Genomic DNA, 21,710 nt, shown 5'->3' on the forward strand with positions numbered 1-21,710 from the left:
AAATTAACCATGGCATCAACCAAATTTATTAGAGAGAATTACAAAGGGCTGTTTTTTTTGCTAATTCTAAAATGATATAATGCCACGGGAACAGAAATCGAAACAATTATAAATCTATTAGGAAAACTGAAAATGACATTGTGCAAGATTTATAAATATAGTTTCTGATACCATCAGTACACCATAGGTTACCATACCACTTCAGAGAAATCTTATCAAATTTACTGATAAAATCACGAAAAAATATCTACCATTATGTAAGAATTTCTGGTGTATACTGGTACTAAAATTCCTTTTTGTCATTTTATGAGTGTCTGGTCTAAATTCATTTAGTTTGGACTATAAAATATTAATTCTTCATTATTAACTATCTACTACTTCATTATATTCAGATTTTTCCATAAATTGATCCAGATAATAAAGAGATGATTTTACATGAGGAGTCACAAAACTTAAATGCTAAAGTAATAAATATAATATTACAATTTAAATTGAAATAACTGTTTTTTAAGTACACAATATATTCATATAGTCTACCTCAGACTTTACCAGCTCACAAAAGTTTATTAAGACATCAGTGCAAACTAAGTGTGTGGTTCCATGTCTATGTTCGGTTTCAGACTTTCATTTAAAAAATTGGAAGATACAACAAAATAATAAAGACATCTAGAGGTTAAACAATGATCTCCAACAAAAACCTTGAATCATCAACCTCTAAAATGCAGGGTATCCAAGCTTCCTTTTACTATCAGAGTTTATTGGAATGTAAATAATCAAAAACAAAGAAGATTTCTAGGTGAAAAATGAGGGTTGTTTTGTCTTTTATTGGAGAAATTACATGTAAATACATTCCTGAAATCATAAAGTCAGCGGACCTTAGTTAAAAACAGAGAGATAGAGAAGTTTACACTTATTGTCATCTAATCAGAACCATTGATACAAAATAATTGTATTAGAATTATGATGTCACTATGACATATATCATAACTTATATTCTAATCTGGAGTTGTTCTTTATGTATTTTAAGTTACACTGGTTGACCATAGGTCAGTTGACGTAAATGTGGTCATTGAAAAATGTCAATATTTTCTTTCTGTGGTGCATTGTGACATGGAAAAAGCATGAATCATGTTTTCATATTGCTTCTATAAACCTATTTTAATGAACTTAAACTGAAATTTCATGGAATTTTACTAACGACCTTGACCATTAAAATCTTTTTTTCACTTGTAGATCATAGTTTCATTTCATATAATTTTTAATGCCACCAAGATGCACCTGTAAAAACAGTTATTTTGTGACCATATGTTCGTATCTAAAGTAATCAAAATAAAAAAACTGTGGTTAGAGGTTTTATCATTGATATGATGTAATAACAATTACATAATGAATGCTGAAGTCTTGAAGGTCTATTTACAATGTGTTTGTTTTGTTTAAAAAAGATTTGTTTAATGTTCGTTTTGTGCATCAATAGTCTACATGGGAGTATATTTTGATCAAATTATGCACAAAACATTATAACATTAATTAATATAAAGACCCTAATAATTTCGACAAAATTAATTTGTATAACTATGATCGCTACATTATTAAAACCATCCTTTGATATTAAAGCCTTCAAAAGAAAGATGCCATTCAAATCATGTTCGTAAGTCTATTTTCCATGTAAAACTTTAGAATGGTTTCTTATGACGTTTGAAATGGCTGATTAAGACTGTGTTGAACTGATCAAGTCTTCCTTTACACTCAGCAATAAAATTAATGAGAAATAAAATCATTTGGCATCAAATCACATGTACATATTTTAAATAAGAAAAGATCTCTAACAGTATTTTTCAACATTTCTTTAAGAAAATCACTTTAATTATATGTTTTTGTAAGAAAAATTAACAAGAAAATGTCAAACATGAATTGATAGAAATCTTTATTGCTTATTACACTTCATACGTAGCGAAGTATAAGACATAATTATAGAATAACTAATCGAACAATTCAAATAGAGAAAAATATTCAACGAGTGACCAAACAACACATTAATTCACGAATGCGCGTAGCGCATGAGTTAATTATAAGTGTTGTTCGGTCACGAGTTGAATATTTTTCTCTATTTGAATTCTTCGATTAATTTGATATACATCCCATTTTGAAATTTCGATTTAAAAACAATAAACGTTTTAATTTGGCTTCTTGTTTGTACAATTTGTCAAAGACACTAACATTCTTATTTATAAGTTTGTCTATCGGATCTCTAAACAATTTATTTGTTATTCTTAAAGACAATTACTTAAAGTACATTAAAATCAGTAAAGGTTCAAAGCCAGACAAATACTTTAATGACAGGTAAAATAGATATTGGATAATCTTTGGATTTCTTTACCATATCGTTACAAGGTATAATAAAGGAAATTATCTAGCTAGAAGTTTAATCCAACAATTAACCATTTATTCCTGATACAAATCTTTATTTCCTTCCATCACAGAATGATGCTTCTTTCTTTCTGTAAAATTCTCACATCTAAACTCAGAGCATACCTTATTTACAACTTAATTAAGTCACAGCATACCTAATTTACAGTTAAAGTCACAGCATACCTAAGTCACAGCATACATAAGTTACAACTAAATTTAGAGCATATATGATTTAGAACTGAACCCTGAGCAATGATTTAAAACTAAAGATTAAGAGCCTGTTCACTTAAACCTACACTGTATACGAATATTTTTCTCAGCATCCAACACAGCTATGTCTTAAGAATGTTACCCAGAATATGTTTTGCATGCTTTTTCTTTGTGGTATTTTAATAGATATAAGAAAATGTGGTATGAGAGTCAAAGAGCCAACTCACAATCGAAGTCACAATTTGTAAACCATTATAGGTCAAAGTACGGTCTTCAACAAAGAGCCTTGGCTGACATCGAACAGCAAGGTATTGTAAGAGCCCAAAGTTGCATGTTTTAAGATGTATATACTGAATATGATAATTAACATTTATGAAGGATATTTTATTCACATTTACGTGGAAATTGTAGAAATTAGTATATTTATTACCAAATTTAAAACTTTCACACTGCCATATTAAATTTGAAACCATAATATATTGCAATATAGTGTTTAATATCTTCTATCAACTAAATATTTGCTACAATGTACATCGTTTTAAGTATAAGTTTGCAACTATGGGCCAACTACTATTGCCACTGATAATCTGAGAAATATTCTTTACACCATTCCTTAATTTACCAGTAAGTGCCCAATACATTAGGTTTAATTTTAATCAGGTTTAAGCTGACACTTTATAACAGATGTTTTTTAACTCAACATACAGCAAGGTTTATTCTACCAAACAATGCTTTAGATGTATACAACACTGGCTAATTTGTCTTGAGCTTAGCCTTACCTGATAGACGGCTTTGGTTGACCATCTGGCTGGAATACTTTGAGTGTAAAAGGCTTATGTATTGGTACAACTATTGGAAAGTTTGGTATCAGTCTTGGCTCAAAGGAATCCATTCTAAAGTCTTCTAACACTGAAAAAATAAAAACAAAATCTTTAATGAACTGAAGTGATATACTATATGTAATACTGAAACAATATTGAAGAATTCACTCAAAAAATTTAAACAAAAATCTTGTGTGAATATATTTATGGTGAACATGCCTGATCAAAGATGTATTTTGTTACAACTGATCACTACACTAACTGAAATAAAAAATTCTCCTGTTAAAGAGGTTGTTTTTGCTCATTGTTGGGACAGTACAGTGACCTCCTGCTGTTAATTTCTATGTCATTTGGTCTCTAGTTGAGATTTGTCACATTGGTAATTACACTACATCTGCTAATTTTTTTATTCAACAGTCACCATATGTAGAGGTTTTTATATAACTCCCAGTGATAGAACTAAGAATTCAGACCTCAACTAATTGGTTGCAGGTAAAAAGAGGCTAGATTGAGGCATTTTAAGGTCTGTAGTAAAAATAAACATGAATATCGATAAATTGAGAATGAAAATGGGGATTGTGTCAAAGAGACAACAAACCTGACCATAGAGCAAACAGCTGAAGGTAAACTTGTACATTGTGAAATCAGTTGTTCTAAAATTAATATTTTGTTTTTATATTTACTATAATTCCAATACTGTTGGAAAACAACTACCTTTAAATACTTCATTTTCTGTGTCCTTGTACAACATTTTTCTGTTAAATTAGTCATTAGTGTCATGTGGGCCTTACTTTAATAATAATCACATACAAAGTTAACTTCTTTTGGACATTTGACATTCAAGAGACAAGTGATTTGTATGAATTATTGTCTAATTCTGTCCAAATGACCACTGGTCAGTATGACTAACAACATGTTGCATGAGAAACAAGCAGATAATTATTTCCTTTTGACACATCATTATCCCATCATTACGTGTATAACAATGTCCAGTTTCCTGGCTAATCATGATCTATGACCAGTACTATTGACCAGTAATGACCTAAACATGAGGGTCAGTGTGAAGGATTATGAAATTTCATCCCTGATTTACTGACCAAAACAACAGATAGAACTACAAAGAGATTGATGTCTATACAAAAGATTTGGGGCATAAATCAATGAACAGCAAACCAACAACATTAAACAAAACAAAAAAGATCTTTAGAGGTCACATAAGTAAGAAAATATTATTTGGTTGCACTGACAACCAATATTTAAACAGAAACATGAGAAAACCTGATGTATACTGTTGCCATCTTTTTTCCATATAAGTCTATTTTTATAGATGTCCATAAAAGTAAGCCTGCACTATTTATTCAAATTTCACTGTTGTTTTTTTGTCTTGTACAATATATCTTATGGTAAATTTGTTTCAATACAAAACTTGTGACTGGATAGATTTTTCAACAGGGGGTCCAATAAACCCGATTTACATCCTCGGTTTAAGAGGGTGAATCAGTCATCATAGATTAAAAACAGGGGATCAAGTAAACCCCATTAACATCCTCAGTTTTAGAGGGTGAATCAGTCATCATAGATTAAACGTTACTTTTATCCCCACTGTATTAATGTCACTGTAAGACAAATGATAACGAATAGTTATTACTTCAGCTTATTTGTCACTAAAACAAGTAAATGAGGTTGTTTTATCCCAATCAAGAACTGCCACTCACGCTTCAACATCCGTTAAAGGCTTAAAAATCGTCAATACTGTGTAGAATTGTTATTAAGTGAACTAACGGACCCAATTAAATTGATTATTAGAGAAATAATAATTTGAAACTGATTAAGGTCTTCGTGATTCAACAGTTTTTCCGACAATAGTTGATGAATCTGACCAACTCGTTCGAATTCTTTATCTAATGGAATGTATTGTATTAAGGGAAGCTTTGTAACCAATTACAAGCCTCTAGTAAGATTACATCTAATTCAATGCAATATTAAAACCTTTTTTATGTTCAATTTGCATCCAATTTATAGCATCAGATACTTATTACAGAATAATAGACTGAGCTTGTTTGGCTTTACAGGTCTCTTCATCAATAGTCGTCAAATTTCTTCCACGTCTGTTGCAAAATGCTCACTTTTTAAATTACAAATTTCCCTATAGGAAACACAATCCTAATAATAAAATTGGAATTCCACAATGAAATAGATTTCTCTCTTCTCTACAGATTTATCAATTTAAAACCTATCGGATGTTTATTTCTCAGTGGTGCCATATTATCATTCTTCATTATCCATATTTTGCGTTGGGAGGGTATATATAATTTTAACAGTTTTTTAATTATTTTCCACTACAATCTATCCATCAAAATGCTATTAGAACATTGATTAACCTAAATCTTCTTAGAACTCTGGTTTCTTAGGTGTATGAAACTAAATTTTTTTTTTCAATTTCATCTTTATCATATAAAGTACAATATTCTATATCTGTACTACAGTAACCGTGTTACACAATATGATAAGTCATGTAGGAATTTGACCAGTTAATTGATATGTTTTGGAGTTTAGTATAACGTCCATTTTCACTGAACTAGTACACATTTTTATTTAGGGGCTAGCTGAGAATTTTTTCGCTTTATTGAAAACCCATTAGTGGCCTTTGGCTGTTTTCCGCTCTTTGGTTGGGGTTGTTGTCTTTTCCCCATTTCTATTCTCAATTCTATAGTTAGGTATTTTATGTTGGATGAATAGGAATCGTCTAGTTTGAGAATTATACACTGTATTTGGTGACTGTGTTTATTTGCTTGCACTTTTAGAATTCACAACAGGAGATACCAAATTCTGATGTTTTCTTAGACTCAGCAACAGTATTAAATAACTAATTTGCTAGCAAAAAAAACACAATTTTATCTTAAAACATGGTGTAAAAACACTACAAAATTAGCAGGAAATTCATTAATGAGGCTATTTCTTTATAAAAATCAACATGAAACCATTTATGATAGAGATCAAGGATCATGTAAATAAATGAATATGTTTTTCTTATGCAATCGGAAAACCAGAAAAAAACCTCATTTATATTGTGCAATAAACAGATAAAGAACTCCAAGTCTCGATTGTATACTTAGGTGTCAGAATGATTGTATCTGGTTCAATTTTAAATGATAAAAAGTCAGAATTTGTTAACAAATATGATAACCCAAGGATTCTTTCTAACGTTTATTATACATCTGAAACTGGCATAAAGTATATATCTATGTATTTGTTTAACAGAAAATGTCTAAATACTCTCTTCTGGGAAGTGTATTTATCAAAGTGCCATCAAATCTTATGATAAAGTGTCCATAGAGGGCACTTTATAGTCATTTAGTTGCCTGTTAACAAAGCAATAAAGTCAATTGTGCAATCAACCTTGATTTTCTTGCCAAAAAATTCCTCAGACTAACAGTCAAAATGCAATTATTGTGTTAAATAGTAATAAAATAATGGTCATTTGTTAATATTTGATGATAATGACCACCAAATGGTATATAAAACTTTCACACATTCCTCATACATGTAGAAAACAACATTACAATTATTATCAATCATTTGTACAGTTTACCAATTGTGGAAAATTTCACAATAACTGATGCAAAATTGTTGAAATTACTTTTCAAAATTCCCATAAGCTTTTTCTAAAATTACATGATAAACTTTGTTTTCTTGCTGCGATTTATGTGAATGAACGGAAAAAAATCATCAAAACTATGGCTTTTTTGACAATTCCCTAAAGTAATAATATTTCTAAAACATTACACATTTAAGTTTAAGTACTGAACTGGTAGATGTAATTGGATTTTTTTGTCATGCAAACTACACAAGAGAACATTAGTTTAAAATAGTTTGTTGATATAAACTAATGTTATTGAATAATACATCCATAATTTATCAACAACTTAGTAAACCATGTTTAATGGATTAAAAAAATACTAATTACAGTAAATTCACAAATTTGTGCATGCATTTACTAATGCCTCTTTTGACAATTGACAATGGACAAAATTGTGAGATTAAATGATTCAAATTGAAGAAAATGTACATAAAAATACCTATCTCATTGCAACTTCACAAAAGCAAAAAAAACCTTCACAAAAATTTCTGAATTACATTTTTCAAATTTTGTAGAGGTCAAAGATTTCCTCTCAAATAGGGGTTGAGTTTAGTCATTATATTATTAGATATAAAGATTGATGGTTTAATTTGCATATATGTTGCTCTATTAATGAACACCAAATATTACAGCAAAGTTGGGGATCATCTACATCTCGCTGAGAGTTCACTGCCAAGACTGCCTAGATGAAGAACTTCAAAAAATCCACTGTTTCATGGATGTACATATATCAGTTATAGACTGGTCTTTCAAGACTATTATCTCATGAACATCTATCCCACATTTTTTTTTTAATCTTTCTTTCATTTATGGCACAAAAGTCAAGTTTAAATTATATAATACCATTATACCAGTGACATTTCTTTTGTGAGACATAACTACAGTTATTACTGGTACATGTAATATCATATTAATATCTGGACACAAACACACTGATCTTGCAGCTATTTTCATAACAAAACTGATTATAATCAGCCATTAGATATGACAAGCAAGTATATATATGATCAATAGAACCATTTTTACCATGAAAGAGCTGTTATTTAGAAAGAAAGCAAATCCAAAATGTAACATTGTTGTATAATAATTTCATTTTTTTTTTAATCACCACTTTTTATGATATTTTAGTAAATGAGGATTGTTATATGGGATGTTAATTGCTGTAATTTAATGAATTTGGGGGCTCTCCATGGTTTGTAATGAGAATCAAATGAAGTAAGATTATTTTTATGTCAGATCAAATTTGGAAAGGGGGTAAGGGGCACAAACATAACATTAGTTTTCTCCCTTAATAAAAAAGACAATTTTAAATGTATTTAATTCTCAAGACTTTTTCCACAAGTTAAAGTGTGTATTTAATATTAAACTTATACACAGTTAAAGTAGTCCCAGCAGCTATGTTTAGTTTAATGACACAAATACTTCATTTCATATGAGGAAATAAATGAAATTGAATTTAATATACCAGGTAATGGAATTCAGTGTATATTTATATAAGAATTCCAAGAGATACTTGAAAGTCAATCAAATATCTTTCATGAATAAAAAAAACCCATTGTGTTTCTTTATTTTTGTCTTAAAAAACCAATACTTAGGATTGTCTTTTCCCTCAGAATATATGATCTTCTATTCTAACCATACTGTTACATGACATAGGTCACGCTAATCAGCCGGAGACAATGAGTGCCAAGGGAATTCTAAAATCACTTTCAGCTGTTAGTTCATTCTTTTTTCCTATTTGTCCAATGATGTAATTAGTTTATTAAGACCAAATGACATTTTCAAAAAAACCTCCTCATTTTGCTGTCGTCACTGCAGCATACTTTTATTGTAACATGATATCTTTTTACATGACAAGTCCATTTATTTTCAAGAGCCAGCTGTTTTAAGCTTAAAACTGATTGAAAGGAAAGGCATTTAACCCTTTTCTAAGTATTGGAGTGCAAGAGTCTATAACTAAAAGAAAATGCATGAGGCTAAAACTAACAGAAGTTGAATAAGACTATTGGTAAATAACAGAAGTTGAATAAGACTATCGGTAAATAACAGAAGTTGAATAAGATTATCAGTAACTGGCAGAAGTTAAGACTATCGGTAAATAACAGGAGTTGAATAAGACTATCAGTAACTGACAGAAATTGCATGAGGCTATAAGATACAAAAAGGGGGGGGACTGACAAACACTAATCTGATTAATAAATCAGATACTGAAAAGTAATTTTCATACATCTCAAAGACAGTTTTAATATTTTACATTGGCAGCAATACTTTTGTAAATTGGCATCAACCAAAAGACAAATATTATCTGCCACAGAGGAAATGATAATTATTTTCTCTCCTATTTGCATAACTTGATGTTCTTTATCAGTAACTGATTAACGAGGTATTCATTAAGAAAACATATGCTTATCCAGAAACCAATTAATTCACCTGAAATTACTTTCATAAATGACTTCTTTCACAAAAGATGACATTGTCTGTTATAAATTACTCTAAATTTCCTGGTGCAATAGTGCATACATGTGCATTCGGATGCAATTACTTAAAGATAGGTTCTTATTCTCTTCTGATTTTTATAGCATATTAAAGCAATTTTCAGTCATTTATCAATTGCAATAAGTCAAAAGTGCATCTTTTATAAGTGGTTTCATTTGAAGATTGATTGATATATTTTAACCTACTAGAATTTATAAATTATTTTATAACCTTCGTTTTTACAGAAATTTGAAAAAGAAATACAGATGGATGACAAGTTTGAGAAATTAATCTCTGATCTTGTAAGGGTGTTGATTTCATCAGCGATGTAAGTATCATTCTGGATAGGAACATGTCTGAGTTTGAACATCACTTAGTCACACAGAGATAGTTAATCATGTACAAGTATCCTTATTGTGAAATTTATCTAGTGTAGATTGAATTTCCAATTAATGAAATTTTTGTGTGGCCTCGCACCTGTGTCCAAAAAATATTGTCAAGTACAAGTGACAATCACATACCTAAATAGATTCCTGTGCACATGGTATATGGTATTTATAGTGATTAAGGTGAAAAATAGCAAATTTCAAGTGGACTTTTAAAACTTTAATTAAAAAAAAATATGAAAAAACTGAATATGAAAAATATCATTCTGTTCGTAGTATTGATTTATAGTTTGTTCGTATTATATCTATTATGAACTGTTTTCCCTTCAACTTCCTTAGGACAAATTAAAAAAAAAAATTGTAAAAAATGATTTTGACTTATCTTTATACAGTAGAATAAAAATACTGACAGAGAGCCTTTATGAACAAAAGTAAAACTAGCTGAACTTAAAACCTAAGGACCTCTTTCATTTTAATTTGATCTGTCTACTTTAGAAACCATGGTTGAATGAAAAATCTTAACCTGCTTCCCCAATAAACTGTAATATTTCCTAAATCTTCTGTATTAGATTTCTGATTTATTACTATTATCAGATGAAGAAAGTCATTTTTGAGTCCAAAGATTAATGTAAAGAGTGAGAATTCACAGTTTTAAACTGCCAATTTGTCTTTCTTATGCTCAATCCAGATGCAGCATTACAAATCACTACAAAATCTGTTCATTTTTTCCTTTGAACCAAATGAGGTCAGCTACCCAAATGTATAAACTTGACATCTAATTATTTGTTTGATGGTTGAGGTGAAACTGGTGTTTTTGTCAGTTCAAAACAAATAAGATAATATGACTGCTGGATAAAAAAAAATCATTAATTTGCTTCAAAGAGTTTGTTTTCAAATATTTACATAATTCTGTCCAACTTTCCTTAACCAATTCAGAGAACAAATATAAGTGTTGCTAAGAAGTTTCAAATAGTTCTTTGATCCTTTCTTTTAAGCGAACAACACCCAAAATTACTTTTTGTAAATTTCACGAAAAATACCATAGTAACATTGGGTAGAGATTGTTTTGACAGTTAAAAAGTATATAAAAGGATTATGTACATGTTAAAATTCTGATTAAAATAATTTATATACAACTAACCAACTTACTAAATAATAAAAGTTTTTGAAGGGGGGAAGAAACTTTTAAAAGTTGGTTTGGTTTGATTCTTTTTTATGATTATTTAATTTTTGGGGGTATCCTTAATCTAGGGTACATAAAAAAAACTGTTTGTAGTGAGACTGTAATACCAGACATTCTCATGCAATCATTTGTATCTAAATTTCTGATTGGATGACAACCAGTATAAATCCTATCATCAATTTTTACATGATTCTATATCTATTTACTGTAGATTATTTTCATATCATTGCAAAAAATTGAAATTTTGAAATTTCGGAAAACAATTCAGGAAGGAAAGGGTAAAGAGTTGATATCAGTCATTTAAGTAGAACTTAAAATGTCCATGAAATATAGTTTTACTGGTGGTGTGACCTTAAAACAACCATGACACAGGGTTTTACTGGTGATGTGACCTTAAAACAACCATGACACAGAGTTTTACAGGTGCTACTAAAGACATCAAAGAGGTAATATCAATAGCTTGCTCCTATTCAGTTGACCGTATCACACCATTACCATCTTCTGTGCATACCTAAAGCAATATACACATCCCAACTGATCATCTAAATGAGACTAAATATATTTTTTTGAAAAGAACATTGCTTACTGGTCAACATCAACTCCGATGTAAAAGTCTGTGCTGGAATGTCTCGACTACTTCCTAAACCTTCACATCTATAGCTTCCCTCATCAGCTGGACGAACACGAGGAAAATATAAAGTACCATTCGGGTAAACTGTATGCCTATCAAAGATACAAATGGTAAAATAAAACATATAAAATAATAATACTTTCATTATCATCTCATCATAATTTATATTTTCATATTTTTATTCAGCAGTAATAAATTTAAGAAAGGAAATTAATGGGTTTTGCCAATATGAATTCTGTTTTCTGCATAATGAATTTATTTTAAAATAAATTCAGAGAAGCATTTTCATCCCACAACAGTGATAACCAAATATTTTCTACACAATTCTGCATCTAGAAAATGTAACATTTTTCATCAGTTTCATAATGATATTAAATTCTTTTTATTACTTTTTTTAGACTTCATCCATATTTAATATTTTTGTTATTCACATTTTAAAGCTTTCTTTCTTGAAGAATATTGTGTTTTTCTGTTAAAAAAAGTGTTTAAGCTTTAAAAGTATAACCAAACAGCATGGTGACTGCCCTTCAGATTTGAAAATTACTTACACAGAACACCTCAATATACCAAATCCTTGCTGACTAACTGGTAAGGAAAGTTCTCAATTCATAAAATTCAAAATAATTATTACCAAGAAAAAATGGCCTGTTCGGTGCAGAGTTGTGGTAAATTACCTTGTGTTGTTTGTAATCTTTTCATGTGTAGAAAACCAGTCAATTCTGTGTGCATTAACAAACGGACAATCTAACCAAGCTGGATCATTCTTCATGACTAGTAACGACCTTGTGAATTTGTCCTCTATCAGGTGTGGGGTACCAGGTGCTACAATAAGATAAATGTAAAATAACAATGAAACTAAGAACTTTGATTTTAAGTCTATGAAGTCTTTAGATGTTTTTAGCATTAAAGGATACATAGATAAGTTTATGAACATGTTTTGTGTATTGCTACACATGGCCTCTACTGTGATCTTTACTGTGGTCTCATACAACCACATACAATTGACGTGGTTCTAATTACAGCTCATCAAATGACAAATTATCCACTTGATATAAAAGCTACATCATAGTGGCTCTTTCCCAATGAGACAGGGTTCTCATTGTAAGATTCATTGATGAATAAGTTCTCATTTTTATTGTGGTGTCCCTACCAACATTGACAAAGTCTGATACATCTTTATCTTATTAAGAATATGAAAGATAAAGAAAAACATGAAGGTTCTGCTCAAAGTTTATGCTTCCAAAAACAAATTCGGTTCCAACCATGTGCTGTTTTATGCAGTGCATATTAAAGTTGCCTTTTGAACATAAAACCATGATCACAGCATACCACAAGCTACTATCAATTAAAAAGATTGGTGTGTTAACATAACAATAAAGAATTATTTATTGCTTATCCCTTACAATTAAACTCTACCTAAAACACAACATTGACAGATTACAGAATCTTTGTAATCAATAAACTACTAATTAGTGCTAATAAATGGCAAAGTCAAGGCATTCTTAAACAATGACAGAGACATCAAAGATTGGGACTGGGGACTATTACCACCAAAGACAAATAATAATAAATAAATAGTTTCTTCAGATAACAAAGATGAACACTGGAAACTGTTGACATTATTCATTATTTAAAGGTGAATAAAGCTTTTCTAGCCCTTTGTGAGTCTGCAGAAACCTCAGAAAATTTGTTGTAACAGCAGTTAAATTGAATGATTACTGCATCTTTGAAACCTTTTAAAACAGGCAATTACACACTCAATATACACTTTCTTGATCATAAAATACAAGCATAGGAGGTACTAACTCTAGCCTAAGTAAGCCTTACAGTAATTTACTGGATTGTTTATTAGGTTACGATAACTTACAGTTTTTAATCAAACTTATGCATTAGAAATAATGTTATATATGTGGGAAAACAACAAATTGCTGTGTGTAACATTATGTCCCCAGTGTCAAAAAGTTCAAAATGATAATAATAAAATGTGTAGAACAATCTAGGATTCTGCAGGATAGGAGAGTTTGCAAAACACCCTATGAACGTCACAGTCAATACTTTTGATTGACATTTGACATTTGACATTTCTTTAGGTTGGCAGTAACACAAAAAATAGTGGTTTCTGAACTTATCTATACTTGAAATATCTTCATCATTTGGGTTCTGTAAATTATTCTATAAATGCCAGAAAGTACTTGTTTTATTTTTGATACAATTATTTCATAATCTTACATTTTTACATTATTAAATAAGACGGGATATATATTACTTTCAATCTAAATTCTTTTATCAACATTTCATTTTGATTAAATTTTTCTTTATATTTTTGATTCAGAATGAATTTTCATTTATCTTTCAGACCAGTGTCGGAGCAGAAAGTTGATGAACCAGGGTTATGTGAAAGAATGTCTCATCCTTTAAAAAAAAATAAAGATCATCCGAGGATATCAAGAACTTGTTGATAAATATTCCATATTCACTTCACAAATAGTATGAAATTCAAAACAGTGTAGCTGTGGCCATTGATTGACCCATCAAAATCATCCATTGACTGGGACAATTTACATGAACGTTTGTCTGTAACAACCACTGTTCATGACGTACCTACGATAGACATTTAAACTGTGGGGTCAACAAAGGTTTCTTAACGCCTTTAATTATAAAATAATTCGAAAAATTAATCAGGAATAACCTTTGTGTTTTGATTTATATAATTGACATAAATCAAAATATCGTGTTATTTCGTGTTATTTCTGATTAATTTTTCGAATTACTTTATTTAGGTGTTGAGAACCTTTGGTGACCCCATAGTTTAAGTGTCTTTAAAAAGTACATAGTGAGCATTGGTCGTTACATACAAACGTTCACCTAAATTGTCCCAGTCAATGAATGATTTTAATGTGTCAATCAATGGCCACAGCTACACTGTTTTGAATTTCATACTAATACATGTTGGTTTTGAAGTATAGATTCTATGTTCTATAATTCACGACAATTTCAAATCATGTTATTTTTCCACTAATAGGAAAGTAGCGAAACATTAATTGCTAGAGAAAATTGGTTTACAGTATTTGATATTCAGTGACATACTTCACAGTGGATTCACTGCTTCTATAAACTTAGCAGGTAGCTTGTATAAAACTAATACTGTTGTATTGGGCTTTGTTATAATTGAGTTCTATCTGGCAATGTAGAGTTAAAAGAGCTGCAGTCCCTCTGTATAACATGGGTTTAATAGCAAATTCATATGATCTGGAAAATGAATCAGGCAGAATACCCTTGATTTTGCCCTGAGAAAGAAGGGTCATCTTAACAAAATTTCTCTAGAAAAGAGATGCTCTTATTTAATTAATCTTCAAAGAGATGGACATAATTAAATGCAAGAAGTCTGCACACACAAAAAACTATCTAACAACAAAATGCATATATTCAATTATGACCATTATTTCAAGAGCAAATAAAACTCTTTGTGCTTCTCTAAACATTTATAGATGTAACAGCACTAAAATTTTGTTACAATCTGATTCTAATTACCTCATCTTTGAAATCATTTAAACAAGCAGTTTTATATATGATATATGTTCTTTTGCATTAATAAACTACATAAACCAAGGAGGTACTCTGTTTGACCTTAATATAGAATTTTATAAAAGTCATGTCAAAGTTGTAGGTTTTAACATAAAAGCATGTTAGCTCATTCATCTTTGATGTATAAAAAAATTTAATACAGTTGTAACAAAATTCTTTCCAGTAAGGTTTGTTCAGATGCAAGAATGAGTATGACAGAGAAACTAAAAAAAAATACATTATAAAAAGGAGATGTGGTGTATTTGCCAATGGACAAATATTAGGGGAAACAAGAATGTGTCCATGGTACACGGATACACAAACTATCATTTTCTATGTTCAGTTGACCGTGAAATTGGGGTCAAAAATCTAATGTGGCATTGACATTAGAAAGCTAATATTTTATAGGGAACATGTCTACTAATTTTCAAGTTGATTGGACTTCAACTTCATCCAAAACTAACTTGACCAAAAACTTTAACCTGAAGCGGGACAGACAAAAGGACAGATGAAAGGACAGACCAATGGACGGAAAAACCAACAAAAACAGACCCACAGACCAGAAAACATATTGCTCATAAATAGGGCATAAAAATTGTGAAAATACATCTTAACAAACTAGAGTACTTTACATTCAATTAAGACATTAAAATTATATAACTTTCAAAGCACCTGTAGTTTCAAAGATAGACTCAATCATTTTTAAAGAAATTATCTACCATTAATACTTGAATATACTGTTAGTTATAAGATGTTCTGTGTGGTATAAAGCAAACTATTACAATATTTGTTCTAAATGTTACATATGCTTGAGAAAAAATTCTACAAAAAAATGATATGAAATGTTTGATCTCCAAGAAACGCACTAAAACATTTCCATTATAGAAACCTGTATCTAATTACATAATTACTAAATTCTGCAATTGTTAAACCATTAACAAATACTCTCCAAGACCAATGTGTATGTATGCAGCAGGCAGCAGTTTCTGGTTATGCAAAAAATCTTGGAAATGTATGACAGAATTATGACAAATTTTTACTGCAAAAATCTGAAATTAGTGTCTCAAATGCCATTAAATTTCTTTTTCAACTAATTGATATAATTACAAGCAATTTGTGTCTAGTACTTTAACGAGAATATAATGATGTGAGCAATGCAAATCCTTAGGATGTCTAGATGTAAACAGATTATTTGATAAGTGCTTTGCACTTATGTTTTACTACAAATCAATTAGGTTTTGAAAAAAAAAGAAATTTCAGTAAATGTTTAGTGAAATAAAATAAACCTTGTAATTATTCTGTGAAATTTTGTCATTTTATTCATTATGTAATCTATTGTGACACTAATCTTACAAAATACACAAATTATAAAACAATTTACTGGTACCTAACTTCTGTCTAATGACAGTGATTACCATACAACTGTAGACTTATTTTATTTGTGTATCAGTTGAATATTTTCTCATATTTTAGAAAAACAAAGGATATGGAGTATTTGGGTATACATTTACAATTAATTCTCCATAGGCGGTAATGGTAACGTTTTCCTCCGTTGCTCAGTCCATATCGTTTACTTGAACATGTATGATGGCTCATATCGAAGCTGATGTCTGGTTAAATTTTCGGGGTGGCAAGTGAGATTACTTTTTTCGCAAATTGATGGACCCCGGAAGATGGTGAAAAATGTCACTCTCCTCATGAAATAATCCCAAAATTCTGATCATAAAATTCAATAAAAAAATTGTCCTTTCTAATAATTTATTTCAGGTCAAATCTACATCTTTCTTTTCTCATCACATCAGCTCTATAAAACAGTTCTTATTGTTCATTTATGTCCATTTTTAAAATCACAGCATCCACAATTGTATGGCGGACTAATATTTTTTTTAATTACGTCATCTGAGTTCCTCATCTCAAGGTCTATTAGGGATCCTGACCCATTTGTTTATTTGTCACAAACTCATAAAGTTTTGAACAGATTTTATTTTAATTGAACTAGATGCTGGCAAAATAACGACAAACCATGTTTTTTTCTATGTTTATTGGTGTCATTGTTAAGGTGTTACTGGTTTTTCCATGTTTATTGGTGTCATTGTTAAGGTGTTACTGGTTTTTCAGTAAATCCTGTAAGATGATATGACCCAGCAGCTAGTCCACCGACCTGGATCAACCTGCCTGCCATGCTCTACCCTCTGCTATATTTTTCTGCTTAACAAAAGCATTCTGTGGATTCCTTTATTTTTGTAGGTACCAATTTTCGTGGATTAAGGAAAACGTACAGTTCGTTGATATTTGATTCCGTGGTTTTACGAAAATCTGTAATCAAGCCTATAGAAAATTTGTAATTCATTGAACATTTAATTTCGTGGTTCACCTTTACCCACGAAATCCCCAAAAAATAGTATCTAACGAATAAAGATAAATCCACAGTATACTATAATGTTAACAAAATTGTATACTTTAATGGTCTGTTTTTAAATATCTTACCAGGTTTATTAAGTAAGAAGTCACCAGTACTGTCAATGGCCCCTGCCACATTTTCTGATCGACAAGAGTATATACCATTATCCTCAGCATTGATATTACTAATCCTAACTTTATTGCCACCATCTACAATCTTTATTCTGTCTGTGTTGAAAAGTCTACAAAATAGAAGATAATTATAAGTTAGGTATAAATATAATGAGTTTATGTGTTTTTGACTTCTTAAGTTTTGGCCAATCTGCAAAAATAATAGCATACTTGATAGATATTTAATCTAAAGTCTTTTATACATGCTTTGCACAGGCACTTGTCTCATAAAAAAAAATCCTATATATATACCTTAATATAAGGAAAAAACATTTCTGAGACAAGTGCCTGTGATGCTTTGGCCTACGTTTTGAGGAGAACTTAAATGAGATATGGTATGAAGGCAGTCATTTAGCACTGGATACACTCAGATTAATGTGAGAATTAGTCTACTTAGAACCCTAACGGCAGGCTGGTCATCACAGGTTTTACTACAAGACAAGTCAACCTTCAACAAGACAGTCAACCTTCAACAAAACATCAATTAATAACTACTATGCAATTCATATGCAGTTAAGACAACCAATATAGAATACTGAAGGGCTTTTTTCTTTGTTTAAACAGGATAAAGGCAGCTTTTTAAATATACCAAATATAAAGAAGACGTGGTATGATTGCTAATGTGACAACTCTCCACAAGAGACCAAAATGACACAGAATTTAACAACTATAGGTCACTGTACGTCTTTCAACAATGATCAAAGTGAATAGCGCATAGTCAGCTATAAAAGGCCCCGAAATGAAAATGTGAAACAATTCAAACGAGGAAAATAAATACCTTTTTCTTTGTTTAAACAGGAGAAAGGCAGCTTTTTAAAGATAACCAAATACCTTTTTCTTGCAAAAGATTGATATATTTAATATGCCATAATCCATATTTTTTTGAAATTCTTAAAATTCTCTACATTATCACCCACGTATAATAAATATACAGCAATTTTTGCTTTTTCAGATATTTTTTGTGCATTTACATATGATTGTTTCTGTAGCAAGGAAACATTCTCTTATTATGTACTTTTCCATTCGGTTAGAATAACAACTGATTTCTATGTCTAACATCATTTCAACTGTTGAAAATTTTCCATCTTCACCATCTGATTTTGGAGACAGGTGCAACTTATTTTGAAGCAGAAACTACTTAATCTTGACTTTATTATCATTGAGACACAGATGCCCTTGGTTGAGCAAGAAGTACCCACCCTTCTGGAGCACCTGAATCATGCCATTGCTCTTATTGTAGAGTTCAGATGCCCTTGGTTGAGCAAGAGTACCCACCCTTCTGGAGCACCGGAATCATGCCATTGCTCTTATTGTAGAGTTCAGATGTCCTTGGTTGAGCAAGAAGTACCCACCCTTCTGGAGCACCGGAATCATGCCTTTGCTCTTATTGTAGAGTTCAGATGTCCTTGGTTGAGCAAGAAGTACCCACCCTTCTGGAGCACCTGAGTCATGCCTTTGCTCTTATTGTAGAGTTCAGATGTCCTTGGTTGAGCAAGAAGTACCCACCCTTCTGGAGCACCGGAATCATGCCATTGCTCTTATTGTAGAGTTCAGATGTCCTTGGTTGAGCAAGAAGTACCCACCCTTCTGGAGCACCGGAATCATGCCTTTGCTCTTATTGTAGAGTTCAGATGTCCTTGGTTGAGCAAGAAGTACCCACCCTTCTGGAGCACCGGAATCATGCCTTTGCTCTTATTGTAGAGTTCAGATGCCCTTGGTTGAGCAAGAAGTACCCACCCTTCTGGAGCACCTGAATCATGCCATTGCTCTTATTGTAGAGTTCAGATGCCCTTGGTTGAGCAAGAAGTACCCACCCTTCTGGAGCACCGGAATCATGCCTTTGCTCTTATTGTAGAGTTCAGATGTCCTTGGTTGAGCAAGAAGTACCCACCCTTCTGGAGCACCGGAATCATGCCTTTGCTCTTATTGTAGAGTTCAGATGCCCTTGGTTGAGCAAGAAGTACCCACCCTTCTGGAGCACCTGAATCATGCCATTGCTCTTATTGTAGAGTTCAGATGCCCTTGGTTGAGCAAGAAGTACCCACCCTTCTGGAGCACCGGAATCATGCCTTTGCTCTTATTGTAGAGTTCAGATGTCCTTGGTTGAGCAAGAAGTACCCACCCTTCTGGAGCACCTGAGTCATGCCTTTGCTCTTATTGTAGAGTTCAGATGTCCTTGGTTGAGCAAGAAGTACCCACCCTTCTGGAGCACCGGAATCATGCCATTGCTCTTATTGTAGAGTTCAGATGTCCTTGGTTGAGCAAGAAGTACCCACCCTTCTGGAGCACCTGAATCATGCCATTGCTCTTATTGTAGAGTTCAGATGTCCTTGGTTGAGCAAGAAGTACCCACCCTTCTGGAGCACCGGAATCATGCCATTGCTCTTATTGTAGAGTTCAGATGTCCTTGGTTGAGCAAGAAGTACCCACCCTTCTGGAGCACTGGAATCATGCCATCTGCTCTTATTGTAGAGTTCAGATGCCCTTGGTTGAGCAAGAAGTACCCACCCTTCTGGAGCACCTGAATCATGCCATTGCTCTTATTGTAGAGTTCAGATGTCCTTGGTTGAGCAAGAAGTACCCACCCTTCTGGAGCACCTGAATCATGCCATTGCTCTTATTGTAGAGTTCAGATGCCCTTGGTTGAGCAAGAAGTACCCACCCTTCTGGAGCACCTGAATCATGTCATTGCTCTTATTGTAGAGTTCAGATGCCCTTGGTTGAGCAAGAAGTACCCACCCTTCTGGAGCACCTGAATCATGCCATTGCTCTTATTGTAGAGTTCAGATGCCCTTGGTTGAGCAAGAAGTACCCACCCTTCTGGAGCACCGGAATCATGCCTTTGCTCTTATTGTAGAGTTCAGATGTCCTTGGTTGAGCAAGAAGTACCCACCCTTCTGGAGCACCTGAGTCATGCCTTTGCTCTTATTGTAGAGTTCAGATGTCCTTGGTTGAGCAAGAAGTACCCACCCTTCTGGAGCACCGGAATCATGCCATTGCTCTTATTGTAGAGTTCAGATGTCCTTGGTTGAGCAAGAAGTACCCACCCTTCTGGAGCACCTGAATCATGCCATTGCTCTTATTGCAGAGTTCAGATGTCCTTGGTTGAGCAAGAAGTACCCACCCTTCTGGAGCACCGGAATCATGCCATTGCTCTTATTGTAGAGTTCAGATGTCCTTGGTTGAGCAAGAAGTACCCACCCTTCTGGAGCACTGGAATCATGCCATCTGCTCTTATTGTAGAGTTCAGATGCCCTTGGTTGAGCAAGAAGTACCCACCCTTCTGGAGCACCTGAATCATGCCATTGCTCTTATTGTAGAGTTCAGATGTCCTTGGTTGAGCAAGAAGTACTCACCCTTCTGGAGCACCTGAATCATGCCATTGCTCTTATTGTAGAGTTCAGATGCCCTTGGTTGAGCAAGAAGTACCCACCCTTCTGGAGCACCTGAATCATGCCATTGCTCTTATTGTAGAGTTCAGATGCCCTTGGTTGAGCAAGAAGTACCCACCCTTCTGGAGCACCTGAATCATGCCATTGCTCTTATTGTAGAGTTCAGATGCCCTTGGTTGAGCAAGAAGTACCCACCCTTCTAGAGCACCTGAATCATGCCATTGCTCTTATTGTGGAGTTAAGCTTGCTAAATCTTTGGTTTATGGTGTAAAGATTTGTTTGTGGACTGATTGTACAAATATGAATAAAAGAATGTACCAGTAGAGGTTAAATCAAGACAGCAATCCAACGACATACTCAAACTATAAAAAAAAATCTTTTGGTGTCATTAAAGTTTTTAATAATAGACAAGAAACTATATCTAAATA

At 32.2% G+C, this 21,710-nt stretch overlaps 1 protein-coding gene across 2 annotated transcripts in view; it reads right to left on the reverse strand.

The window, feature by feature from the left end:
* Positions 1 to 21,710, reverse strand: part of LOC139514688 (inactive tyrosine-protein kinase 7-like) — a 91,955-nt gene that overhangs the window by 20,655 nt on the left and 49,590 nt on the right. For both annotated transcript variants that reach the window (XM_071304194.1, XM_071304193.1), the window contains exons 4-7: positions 17,807 to 17,961; positions 12,430 to 12,577; positions 11,711 to 11,847; positions 3,399 to 3,528 (exon numbers count right to left, since the gene is read on the reverse strand). In XM_071304194.1, the coding sequence (XP_071160295.1) occupies positions 3,399 to 3,528; positions 11,711 to 11,847; positions 12,430 to 12,577; positions 17,807 to 17,961 (570 nt within the window). The remainder of the gene's footprint in view (positions 1 to 3,398; positions 3,529 to 11,710; positions 11,848 to 12,429; positions 12,578 to 17,806; positions 17,962 to 21,710) is intronic.

Source organism: Mytilus edulis, chromosome 3, assembly GCF_963676685.1.
Source record: "Mytilus edulis chromosome 3, xbMytEdul2.2, whole genome shotgun sequence".
NCBI lineage: Eukaryota > Metazoa > Mollusca > Bivalvia > Mytilida > Mytilidae > Mytilus > Mytilus edulis.